The sequence below is a fragment of the Neurospora crassa genome, linkage group I (genome assembly GCF_000182925.2).
Source record: "Neurospora crassa OR74A linkage group I, whole genome shotgun sequence".
Lineage (NCBI taxonomy): Eukaryota > Fungi > Ascomycota > Sordariomycetes > Sordariales > Sordariaceae > Neurospora > Neurospora crassa.
Window position 1 is genome coordinate 1,134,744 of NC_026501.1, and position 10,999 is coordinate 1,145,742.

Here is a 10,999-nt window from a genome sequence, read left to right on the forward strand (position 1 = left end):
AAGGAGAAGTTGCCAGATTGGAGGATCATACTATAGAAGCTGGGATGCTTCTGGGGTTGGAAAAGTAACTTATATGCTTAGACCTGTAGATTTAGTGAGCATAAATGATTTCCACGTAATGAAGCTTCCGTCCAATTATTTGTAACATCCATGTTCAAGAACACAGCTGTTCTCTTTTGCAAGCTTCCACTTCCGATTGCGTCGCCCGCAAACGATTGGAGCATACAAGCTGTGCTGTGACGTCCCAGCTTCCCAAGCTCCCGAGCTAGAGCTTCAAGCAAGGATCAAGCTTCATAGAATAGGAACGGTTTGGGGAAGAGCTACATATGCAGGATTCATCGACGATGACAGACAATGTTCTCAGCTTTCATATGACCAAGATACTTTGAAGCTATATAGGTAGTTGTCAATTGCGACCAGGTAAGCAGTATGAATATTTTGGTGCCAATGGCAGTATAGCGATCGGTCTCTGCATATCAAACACTGAGTTGGATCACAATCACATTAACTTCCAAAATTGGCTGGCTTGTTTTTTTGACTTTTACAGTTTTATTTACGCTGCTTGACAACAGACTATTTCTGGTCACATTGAAACAGTAGTCTAACAACGCAAATCATCCGACCAGTCGAGACGTTTACTGGGAGATACCAATGACGCCGCAGGCAGGGCGGGGACCGGCGTTACCAGTCTTGAGGGACTCCTCGTTGCCACCCTTGCCAAGGTCGTCAGTGCCGGCGTGGACGACAACAGTGCGCTGTTGTAAAAGTTAGCAAGAGGAAACATTGTAAGTTGTGATCTGTGGGAAAACATACGCCAATGACGCTCTCGGGGCCGATGAGCTTGACGAGGTTGTCAGTCACGGTGCCCTTGGCGTTGCCCTGGGCATCGGTCTCGATGTTGCCGAGATCACCGACGTGGCGGACCTCAGCGGTGCGGTCACCGTGGGTGGTGCCGTGGGGGTTGACTGCGGGTGGGTAAGGGCACATTGGTCAGTCTAGCGCTTTGATGATGATCACTTCCTCCCCTCTTCCACGTTACACGGTCCCCGGGCTCAGTTCACTTACAGTGAGGGCCGGCAGAGGTGCAGCCGTTGGTGTTGTCACCGAAGGTGTGGATGTGGAAGCCGCGCTTGGCGTTGGGGTCGTTGCCAGAGATGTCGTAGGTGATGGTAGTGGGAGCGGACTCGGACTCCTGCTCGAAGATCACGGTGCCCTTGACGTTAGAGTCACCACGGACGACAGCGACTGGACGAATATGAAAGAGGTTAGCCGTACTGTCTTCTAGCCAATAATGCAGGGTCCCGGTAGCCAAAGAGGTTCTCCAAGTCCCTCTTGCGTCAATCGTCGAGGGAGGTGACGATTGAGGTACCCATCAAGGTGTCCGGCCATGAGCAGAAAACTCGCTCAAACCAACGCGTGGGTAACCGATCCCTCCACTCGGATCGTCTGATGGCAGATGGGTAGCCGCAAGGCAACCTCGAGAACGTGACGGTGGGATGAATGTGACGCATTGTAGACGGAATCGTGCTTACCAGCCTTGACCATTTTGACGGATTTGAAAGTGCTTGGGTAGAAGCGGTTTGTTTGGGTATCTGGAAGGTTGTGTGTTTACTGAAGCAGAAGAAGCAGCAAAGAAGATCTTGGGAGAAAAATCGGCTACGTTATACTTGAACCTGAAGAAGCGGGGAGCCACGGGGGGAACAGCAACAAGTCCGACGTCCGTCCGAGGATCGTTGGCGTCCAGGTGGGGTTCGTCAGGCAGGGGATGAACGAACCAGAACCCCGCATTGCCGTCATCTCGTTCTCGCAGTATGATTGAGTGGCGCTTACAAATTCGGCAGCAGTTCCGGCCACACTGGAAATAAAGCCGTTACATATGAGGGGTCTTGGCATTGTCATTGTCAGAACAAGGGGAAACATTGATGGAGATGATGCTGTTTTGGTACCTCAACTCGAGACGGGAGCTTGATCCAACTTGGATGGTCTGAATTGCCAGAGAGGAGCATACTTGCTCGGCATTTTGGGGTACCGAATGTCAACGACAGCATCAGCAGCAACAACCGAACATGACCTTTGCTAGCAAAAAGCGACCGATATGTGTGTACGACGACATCGGCCAGCACTTTGGTGTCATTGATCGCGGGGCCGTTTCACTTTCAGGCCAGCACACAATTCCATGAAGTGGGGTGCTTCCTCTGGCTTCCTTTCTGTTCGCACCATTTTGCCTTGATGCCGTTGATCCGACCATCTGATAAGATCTTGATAACTTCGATCCCGGTTGGAGACTCACACGATAACCTCCAAAGTCTAGATTCCGAGCTGCCCATATGTATGTATAAAAGACAGACCTAGGCCGTGATCACGGTGGCTTCCATAGGGCTGAAAGCACCCGACCATGCCGAATCCCAAACAGTCCTTTGTTGGATATTGCTGCGGCAAAGCGGGAATCCGAAGGCTGAGGTATTCCCCTTCTAACACCACAGCGTTCAATGCCCGCGGTCTGCGCCAACAGTGAATACCTATGGGTAGAGACTTTGCTCGATGAGTTTAAAGCCGATTCCTCCGGACTATAAGATATCGGCTTCGAGCAGCCGAAGAAAAGAGATGATGCACGGGACCCTTCTAAATACCTAATAAACAACGAGGTGACAGCAGCAAGTAAAACAGAGAGTTTGACAGGAGTCCCTGGCAATTGAATCAGATCCAGGGGAACCTCTCAGAAAACTCGAAGCTGATTGGTCACTTTACTCTTTCTCTGTGTGTAAACCAATTCAACAAACGCCCAGCAGCCAAGGCTGTACACGCGCTGCTTCATCATTTCGACCTGATCACTTGGCTACCCGTTTCCCTGTTTGAGGAACCATCGCTTGAATTGGTTGTCTTCTCTTTACTTTCTGAGGTAACGAGCCATATTTGATGTACTACGATTGAGCTTAGATCAGTCTCAGCCCCAATACAGATCTGAGATGCTCTTGTGAAGATGGGATGGCGAGTGTCAGATGGGCTGGAGTGTGACGACACTCACCTCACAGTGAGCCTAGGTTATAGTGCGATAAGAGATAGCTTTGTGCCCGTTTACATCAGCGCAACTGCTTGGGAGCACAGACCAACAAGCCTTCTTTTAGAGCTGCCATTTGTTGCGTGGGCTTGCTTGCTGAGGCGCGCGGGCCTCATCACTTGCATTATGTCATTCTCCTGTAGACAGGTACTTTGGACTTGTAGCCTTAGCAGGTCGGTTGCCTCTCACGCACCTCACAAATCACACGCCAAAAGAGAGGATGCCTTGCACAATTAGTTGCACTTCGGTTTCGAAGCCTCCATCCATTCGTCTATGTTCTATCAACTGCCGTTACACCATGACGTCTCACCACTAGGAGGCTATTCAACGGGCTCGGCTGACCCAAGTCTGGACTGGGTGTGGCTTGAACTTGTGTTCTGCGCAGGCCGCCATGCTTGAGCTGGTCTCCGTTAATTCGTCTTTAGAGCAGAAATCGACAACAGATGAATTGTCTGCTTTCTCACCCTCCTATTCACGGTAAGGACTCTTGCCAAACCCGGACTCCTCCCTCATCTGATCAATTAGATCTCTGGCCTCCTCGAAGCCCTCGGGGGTAGGCTTGATCCCGTAGGAAAGCATAAACCCCTTCTTGCCGCCCCAGGGCTTGAGGTACTCGTAGTCAGACATGGGTTGGCCAGGGTTGATTTTGGAGAACTCGGTGACGCTAGAGATAGGAGGAGGGTTTAGGTCAGACCCATAGAGAAGCGAAGGTTGGGTTTTACTTACTTGGAATTGGCAGAGGATTTTCCTCCAGAGGAGCTGCTTCCTTGGACGTTGGAAGACTGACCCGTGGGGCTACCCTTGTTGTTGTGGCTGTTTCCGTTGTCGCCAGCCATCTTGACTTTTGTCCGGCGGGTGGGAGTGAAATTGTTAGACTGTTTTCTTTTTCAACAACCTGTGTCAGGACAAGATCGCAATACATGCAATGGCTGGTAATCTGGATTGTATTCAAGTGATGAAGATGGAGAAGTCCAGAATCCCACCAGGCCACCAGGCCTGGGCTTTATACCAGGGGAGTGAAGCTATCGTGACTACCATGTGCAGCAAAGCACCTGCTGTTTGCATACATGACTGGCGCTGCCTGACAACCAAGTGAGTCGACTGTCAGTAGGCAGGTCCAGTCAGAGGAACATGGTATAAGTGCTTGATACTCAAACAATGGGAGTGGCCTTCCTCTGAACGGGAACTGAAGAGACAGAAACCCAACAGTTTGAAGCGACAATCCTGACCATGTTGCAGTCAGTCCCCGCGCTGTGACAGGGCCGAAGACAGCGCCAGCCTTGTGTGCCGTTCAGATGGGAGGGAGATGTCGGTGGGAGCCTGGAACCTATGTCTAGTCTACCTACCCCAGTTGCTCCACACTTCCACTTCCATCCATTCAACCTGTGCGCGCTATGTACAAGGCACCTAAATTACATGGCCAAGGGAACCGTGATAGACCTAGAAGGAACTGACCTAGGAGAACAGCTACCTAGGACCGGACTGGGGGTCTTACAGTCCCGGGCAGGTCTTACCCGAGCAGACGTTACATACCTACCTGATTGAAGGCGCCGTCAGGGCAATGGTTTACCTTGGCTGTTATCGACCGCCATCCGAGACCTCTATACCTAGTACGTACTCTATCCTACCAAGTCATACACATCACTTCTCGCCTGCGCCTTGTGACAGGCCGACGACTTGGACGTTCGACAAGAGTCAGACTGAGACGCCGGAGTCCGACTCAATGTGATTGCATACCTCTACATCAGTCTGCGTCCGGCACGCATGCCAGCCACCCGAGTTGCAGGATCCTACATTTCAAGGGCAACTTTACAGTAGTTTTCCAAAATCACATCAAAACCATCTCATCCAACTCGGCGGATGAAGTAATCATTGCTGTAAAGACGTGTACATACGATTACGATACAACAAAAAGATACCCGTCGGATAGGACATAACGGGAGGCCCCACTGGCCGCGCGCTAAATGGCAGCCCCAGACTGCATCTGACTGACAACAAGCTGTTATCCTACCCACGTGCATCCCATTCAGACCTTACCACCACCGAGCGACCTTGCCTGAATCCGCAATCCCGTCGCCGTTGTTTCCGACATCTAATTTCGCTCTCATCGACCCGTCACGGCCTTGCGTCTGGTGGTCGGTTGCTCGAGAGTTCGACGCCACGAAGCCATTGCACGAAGCTGCTCTCGCCTGAACCTCGGCGCCGTCCATCTTGGTCCTGTCGTCTATCTATACACCCAACAGTCAACACCGACAACGACGACACGACACGACAGACACTCGAGCGCCATGTCGTTTCGCGGCGACGATTCACGCCGCTATGGCCATGTGCCGCCTGCTCAATACCCCGTCGCCGGCGCCGCGCAGGACAACAGCAACTCGCCGTATCCTCCCCAGCGACGCATGAGCTTCAACACGGGCGACGATGCCGCCATGTTCGACCCGAGCGCTGCCCGCCAGCAGCCCGCCATTTACACTGGAGTCCCCGTTGTCGGCAGGGCCGAGGAGGAGCTCTTCCTCGGCAGCCCCACGTCACAGGATGCGCCGGCCGCCCAAAATCGCCTCAGCTACAAATCTCAGCACATCGCCATGGCGGGCTATCAACACCAGTATCAGGCCCAAACAAGCGCGCCGCCGCCCGCACCGGCGCACTCGACATATAACCCCCAGGCCTTTGCTCGCACTCAATCGACCTCTCTCCCGTACCACCCCGCCCCGGCCTCGAGATACGGCGCTCCGACGAGCCCGACCTACGCGCCCACCCCTACAACCTACACTCCGCCAGCTTATAACCCGGCGGCGTACGCCAACACAAATACGGCGACGCCCCAGAGACATTCTTCGGTCGCTTCAGTGGCTTCCTCGGGATACAATGGATACACGTATGGCTATACTTCTCCCGGCATCCCGCAGTCTGGGTTTGGGCAATCTCCCCAGTCGGCTACCGCTCCATCCATATCCAGCTATGAGCCTGCCCGTAGTCCACAGTATCCTCCGTCCTCTGCCACCGCCACATCACCGCAATATGACCAATCCTACCCCCCGGCGAATGCGTACAACACCCAGCAGTACTACGGCTCCTATCCCGTGAATGCCTCGGGCATGGCGTATAACACCATGACATCTCAGGCGCCCTATCCCACTGCACATGCTCAGATGCCCGCCGGACCTAGTTACGCTTCTGCGGATCACGCCGCGTTTTCCGGTCGGAACTCTAGATCAGATTCCCAGGTCTCTGCGCCATCTCCTCCGCCGCATTCACAAGCACCCGGGGGGCTTACAAGACACCCGACAAATGCTCCGCTGCCTAGCCGTCCCATGGATGACTTGCCAGAGCACCATAGCTGGGGGCCCAACGGGCAAAGTAATGAGCTGCAAACCCAAGACGCCTTGTTCGGTGATATCATCTCGGAGGTGGAGCCACGACAGTACCGTGGCGTTAATGGCAACATATCAGAGGACGACCAGGGACTGCACCGCTACAGTTCGACTGCTTCGACAAATGTGGGATCCGCTGCAGCGGTACATCGCTATCCTTCTAATGCATCGACAGTGAACAGAAATGATATCCCCGATACCTATCCCAATACTTACGACTACGATGACGACGAGAGCGACCCCGAAGGTGCTGCTGGCCTTCTAGCCATGCAGGAGGACATGGACGACCGACGTTTTGGCTTTGGTGGGATATCGTTCCCGACTTATATGGAGCCTCCGGCAGCGCAACAGCAGACCTCGCCGACACACCCGATACAGCCGCCGGGACACCAACGAGAGTTACCACCACCGCCTGAGGAACAAGGTACGGAAAGTGATTTTGGCGGAATGGATCTCGGCTTGTATGGGGGTGGCTATGCGGGAAACCTGCACTACGGGAATGAAGTTGGCTCCCCACCCGCAACTTCTGCCCACTTTGACCAAGGGCCCAGGCCGTTGCCATATCCGCAAAACACGGGAAGCGAGTATGCTCCGTTCTCCCAAGCTGCGGTTGACTATGGTGGAACCGGTGGCCTTCAGGCCCCGCAAACACACCGGCTGAGCTTCGATGAGGGAGATGAGCATGTCTCGATTCACTCCAGGCACAGCGGAAGTGACTCGCCTACGAAGGAAGAGTATCCTGATATGTTCTATCATCCTGGGATATCTAATCGGCCTCTCCCGGCTGTTCCTCCTCTTGGCGAAAGCCGTCCAGTACTGTCGGTAGTGCCCCCTAGTAGGGTCGCTTCTCAACAGGGGTACAATATGGATGTAAATCAGCGCCTCATGTATGACCAACAAGGTCAAGCTGCAGTGGAGAGATCGATATCACTTTCCAGCCACAGCAATACCCCTCCTGTCCATACACCGGCACGATCCAGAACCGATGCCGCTGAGGAGCGGAGGAGAGCATTGAAGCATGCTAACCAGCATCATTCTCATCTGAGCCACCATAGTGTGTCTCAGGATGGCTACGACTCTGGGACACCAACGTCGCTTGCTGCCTATGATATGATCACCTTGCCTGGCAGGAAGAGGAAGTTTATTCCATCGAAGCTCACGGCTACGGAGATTAAGCGTTGCGCCGAACCGTGGGCGCTCAGTAGCGTTACTGCCTGGATTCGTGAGATGGCAGACGGCGAAGTGGACCTCAAGAGAAAATCCATCGAAGAGGGAATTGTGAAGCTTTTCTGTCACAAGGTTCCTACCATGAACGTTGCTGACGCGGAAAGTTTGAGTGCTACAGTAGTGGACTCGATGTTTGCGTCCGGTCTCTTGATTCCAGATGAGGAATGGGTCAGGTTTGGGACCGGCCACATGACAGGTGTCTTGTGGCAACTCACTGGCCATGGTTGCTACGCGCCCAAGTTGCATGAGGCCGAGGAGTCTGCTCCTAAACTTAACGATAACGGCATTCCAGTAAGGTGCTACTCGCATCACTGCGGTAGAACGCTGAAGAAGGCCAACCTGGATCACCTGCTTTCTGATGATCCCGTGGTTCAGGACTGGGCGACCTTCCATGGAGTCAAGCCGGAGGATTGCGAAAAGAAGAGCAAAAAGGAGATTGAGAGACAAAATGTTCTGCACGAGATTGTCACCAGTGAAGAGGAGTACATGGCCCAGCTCGACGTTGTTCGGCTCCTCTACAGAGATCAACTCCGCGTGCACCAGCCCCCTGTTCTTCCCAACAGCAGGAGGGACAAGTTTCTGGAAGCAGTCTTTGGTAAAGTCGATACGGTGCAGCAAATCAACAAGGACCACTTGCTTGCCCAGCTGAAGTATCGCCAACAGGAACAGGCGCCCTTCATTGTTGGGTTTAGTGACTTGTTCAGAGAGTGGATTCGCAAGGCCAGGCCCATTTACATCGAATACTGCTCGTCTTATCCGAATTCGGAGTACCTTATCCGAAAGGAAAGTAATAGGAATATTCTCTTCCGCGAGTTTCTGGGACACGTACAAAACCATAGACGGTCCAAGCGTTTGGGATGGACTACGTTTGTGAAGGCGCCCATCACACGTCTGCAAAGATATTCTTTGTTGCTCAGCACGGTTTTGAAGAACACGATTGAAGACAGTGAAGAGAAGCAGAACCTCATCAAGGCAATCGACGAGATCAGGTCAGTCACAAAGGAGTGCGATGACAGAGTTGCTGAGATGACCAAGAAGGTGTCCTTGCTTGAGCTACAACAGCAGCTAGTCCTTCGACCCGGTTTCCAATCAGTCCTCAATCTTGATCACCTTGGGAGAGAGCTTCTCAAGCAAGGCGAGCTTCAGCGACAGGGTTCCAAGGGAGTACGCTGGGTTGACACACAGGCCCTGCTGTTTGATCATTATTTCATCTTGGCCAAAGCAGTCTCAACCAAGGACGGGAGGAATGAGAAGAAATACGACGTGTCGAAAGAGGTAAGCCCTTGTGCGATATTTCACCTTGTACCCTGCTGACAATTGTGTACAGCCTATACCCATGCCACTCCTCTTCCTGGAAAGCATGCACGACGAACCTGTTACGAAACAAAAGGGTCTCGCAGCACCTCTGACCCGTACAGCAGCTACCGCTGGATCCGGGACACAGCTTAACAAGATTGCCTCTAACGGAGGCGATCGGCCCGGCCTGGAGCATTCAGCAACAAGTTCGTCTATGGGATCCCTCACCACCGTTACCCGTCTAACAAGTTCAGGTGTCGACGATGGAAAGATCATCTACCCGTTTAGGATAAAACACCTCGGCCACGAGATTTACACGCTCTACGCTTCCTCTGCCCTGGACCGCTCGGAATGGTGTAAGGCGATTGTGGACGCGAAGACAAGACACGCCGAAGCGCTACATGCACAGAACGCCGAGCCTTTCCGCTTGCGAGTTCTTTCTGACGGTGCTTTTGCGTACGATTCTTATTCAACCTTTGGTAGGCAGCCGGGCGTGCCGATTAGTGGAACACCGTTGGACAGGGCGATACGAGGAATGGAGGAGGTATACGGTAAAGGTCGCGGTCCCCCGCCGGTATGCAGAGCTCAGGTAAACTGTGCTACCGCTTTCAAATCGTTCGGCAAGTCCATCATCGCCATTGGCACGGATTATGGCGTCTACATCTCGGAAGCATCCAACCCCCGAGGCTGGACACGCTCTGTCCAGATCAGCAAGGTCACCCAGATCGCAGTCCTCGAGGACTTCTCTGTCTGCATTCTCATCTCCGACAGGTCACTCATCTCCTACCCCCTCGACGTGATCGCGCCCGTCTCCAACTTTCCGTCCCCCGTTCATGATAACCCCAGACGGGCTCCCCAGCGTCTTGCCAAAGATGTCACCTTCTTTGCCACCGCCCGCATGAAGGACCGCACCCTTCTCTTCTACAAACGCAAGGAAGGCATGCACAACACCTTCAAGGTCCTCGAGCCCGTCTTCCAAAAGGCAACCGAAAAGAAATCCCGTATCTTCGGCAGCCGCAAATTCGGCTCCGGCGCGACCGAGTCCTTCCGCGACTACGACGAATTTTACATACCCGCCGAGTGCTACTCGCTCAACTTGTTCCAAAGCTACATTGCCGTGGCCTCCGCCAAGGGCTTTGAGCTACTGACCCTCGACAAAAAAGTAACCCAGTCCATCCCGCGCGACCTCAACCTCCCCGCCATCGCCAACATCGCCTCCCGCATCAAGGACCAGCGGCCCTTGGGCATGTTCAAGCTCAACGACCAGGAATTCCTTCTCACCTACGAGGACTGCGCCGTCTACGTCGACAAGCACGGCGAGATCTCCCGCACTTTGATCATGGAGTACTCGGGCAAACAGAAAAAGGCCAAAGCAGCCACCATGTTTGGCCAGTACCTCCTCTTGTTCAACGAGGATTACGTCGAAGTCCGCAACGCCGAGAATGGGCGCTTGCGGCAGATCATTGCCGGCCGCGATGTAAGGTGTTTGGACTATGGGTTTAGAGGCCCCACGGGCAGTGGCCAGCAGCATGCGCAGCCGCATACTTTGTTGCAGGCGGGAGTGCTGCAGGATACTAAGGGGACGGTCAAGATTTGCATGAGTCATCCTGAGGTGCCCGGTGGACAGATTGTGTTGGAGATGTTGCTTAATGATGGGCATGCGGAGAAGGCTTAGATGGCCGGGGTGGGGAGCGATGGGGATGAGGAAGGGAAGGTGGATGGGGCGAGGTTGGGTGGGGATGGGTTGTAGATTTTGGTGGGGGATAAGCAAATGGTAATAAGTAGACTTCTGTTGGAGAACCGGGAAAGCGGGTGGTGTAGTGGTTTGATTCATACGAGTATAAAGCATGGATAATGTGACTGATTGTTGACTGATTGTTGGCTGATTGAACGATGAAAGAGCTACCAAGATTCTGCTGTTGTTGTTCCTTGTACTGTCATGCGGTTTTTTTTTTTTGTCCTGTGTGAATTGAATATTGGGACAATGGATTGGGTTGCCTCTAGGGCGTAATGGAAATGGACGGGTTCATAAGCATACGTG

General features: G+C 53.2%; 3 protein-coding genes across 4 annotated transcripts; 1 reads left to right on the plus strand and 2 right to left on the minus strand.

Annotated features, from left to right (window-relative positions):
* Positions 1-313: 313 nt before the first annotated feature.
* sod-1 (superoxide dismutase-1) lies at positions 314-1,887 on the minus strand. The gene is made up of 4 exons (XM_959198.3): positions 1,533-1,887; positions 1,066-1,245; positions 814-965; positions 314-755 (listed from the first exon to the last, which is right to left on the minus strand). The coding sequence occupies exons 1-4, from the start codon at positions 1,543-1,545 to the stop codon at positions 636-638; spliced, it is 465 nt and encodes a 154-aa protein (XP_964291.2). The 5' UTR covers positions 1,546-1,887; the 3' UTR covers positions 314-635.
* A 1,393-nt stretch (positions 1,888-3,280) lies between these two features.
* NCU02132 (hypothetical protein) lies at positions 3,281-4,230 on the minus strand. Its single transcript, XM_959197.2, has 2 exons — positions 3,785-4,230; positions 3,281-3,722 (listed from the first exon to the last, which is right to left on the minus strand). Exons 1-2 carry the CDS (start codon positions 3,892-3,894, stop codon positions 3,527-3,529), a joined length of 306 nt encoding a protein of 101 aa, XP_964290.1. The 5' UTR covers positions 3,895-4,230; the 3' UTR covers positions 3,281-3,526.
* A 514-nt stretch (positions 4,231-4,744) lies between these two features.
* On the plus strand, positions 4,745-10,854 carry rgf3 (Rgf3-like). 2 transcript variants are annotated; one of them, XM_011394640.1, is made up of 3 exons: positions 4,745-8,937; positions 8,990-9,164; positions 9,213-10,854. In XM_011394640.1, the coding sequence occupies exons 1-3, from the start codon at positions 5,347-5,349 to the stop codon at positions 10,631-10,633; spliced, it is 5,187 nt and encodes a 1,728-aa protein (XP_011392942.1). In that variant the 5' UTR covers positions 4,745-5,346; the 3' UTR covers positions 10,634-10,854. The 2 variants fall into 2 exon arrangements, with proteins under 2 accessions (XP_011392942.1, XP_011392943.1); XM_011394641.1 differs by having other exon boundaries at positions 8,990-10,854.
* Positions 10,855-10,999: the final 145 nt, after the last annotated feature.

What these genes read in the sequence shown, in the direction of transcription:
- rgf3 (XM_011394641.1), top strand. Translation starts at nt 5,347, where the DNA reads ATGTCGTTTCGCGGCGACGATTCACGCCGCTATGGCCATGTGCCGCCT. An exon ending in AATACGACGTGTCGAAAGAG is followed by an intron (nt 8,938 to 8,989) that starts GTAAGCCCTTGT and finishes AATTGTGTACAG; the next exon opens with CCTATACCCATGCCACTCCT.
- sod-1 (XM_959198.3), bottom strand. An exon ending in CACCTCTGCCGGCCCTCACT is followed by an intron (nt 966 to 1,065) that starts GTAAGTGAACTG and finishes ACCCACCCGCAG; the next exon opens with TCAACCCCCACGGCACCACC. An exon ending in GCCCCGAGAGCGTCATTGGC is followed by an intron (nt 756 to 813) that starts GTATGTTTTCCC and finishes CTTTTACAACAG; the next exon opens with CGCACTGTTGTCGTCCACGC.
- NCU02132 (XM_959197.2), bottom strand. Translation starts at nt 3,894, where the DNA reads ATGGCTGGCGACAACGGAAACAGCCACAACAACAAGGGTAGCCCCACG. An exon ending in AAATCCTCTGCCAATTCCAA is followed by an intron (nt 3,723 to 3,784) that starts GTAAGTAAAACC and finishes TCCTATCTCTAG; the next exon opens with CGTCACCGAGTTCTCCAAAA.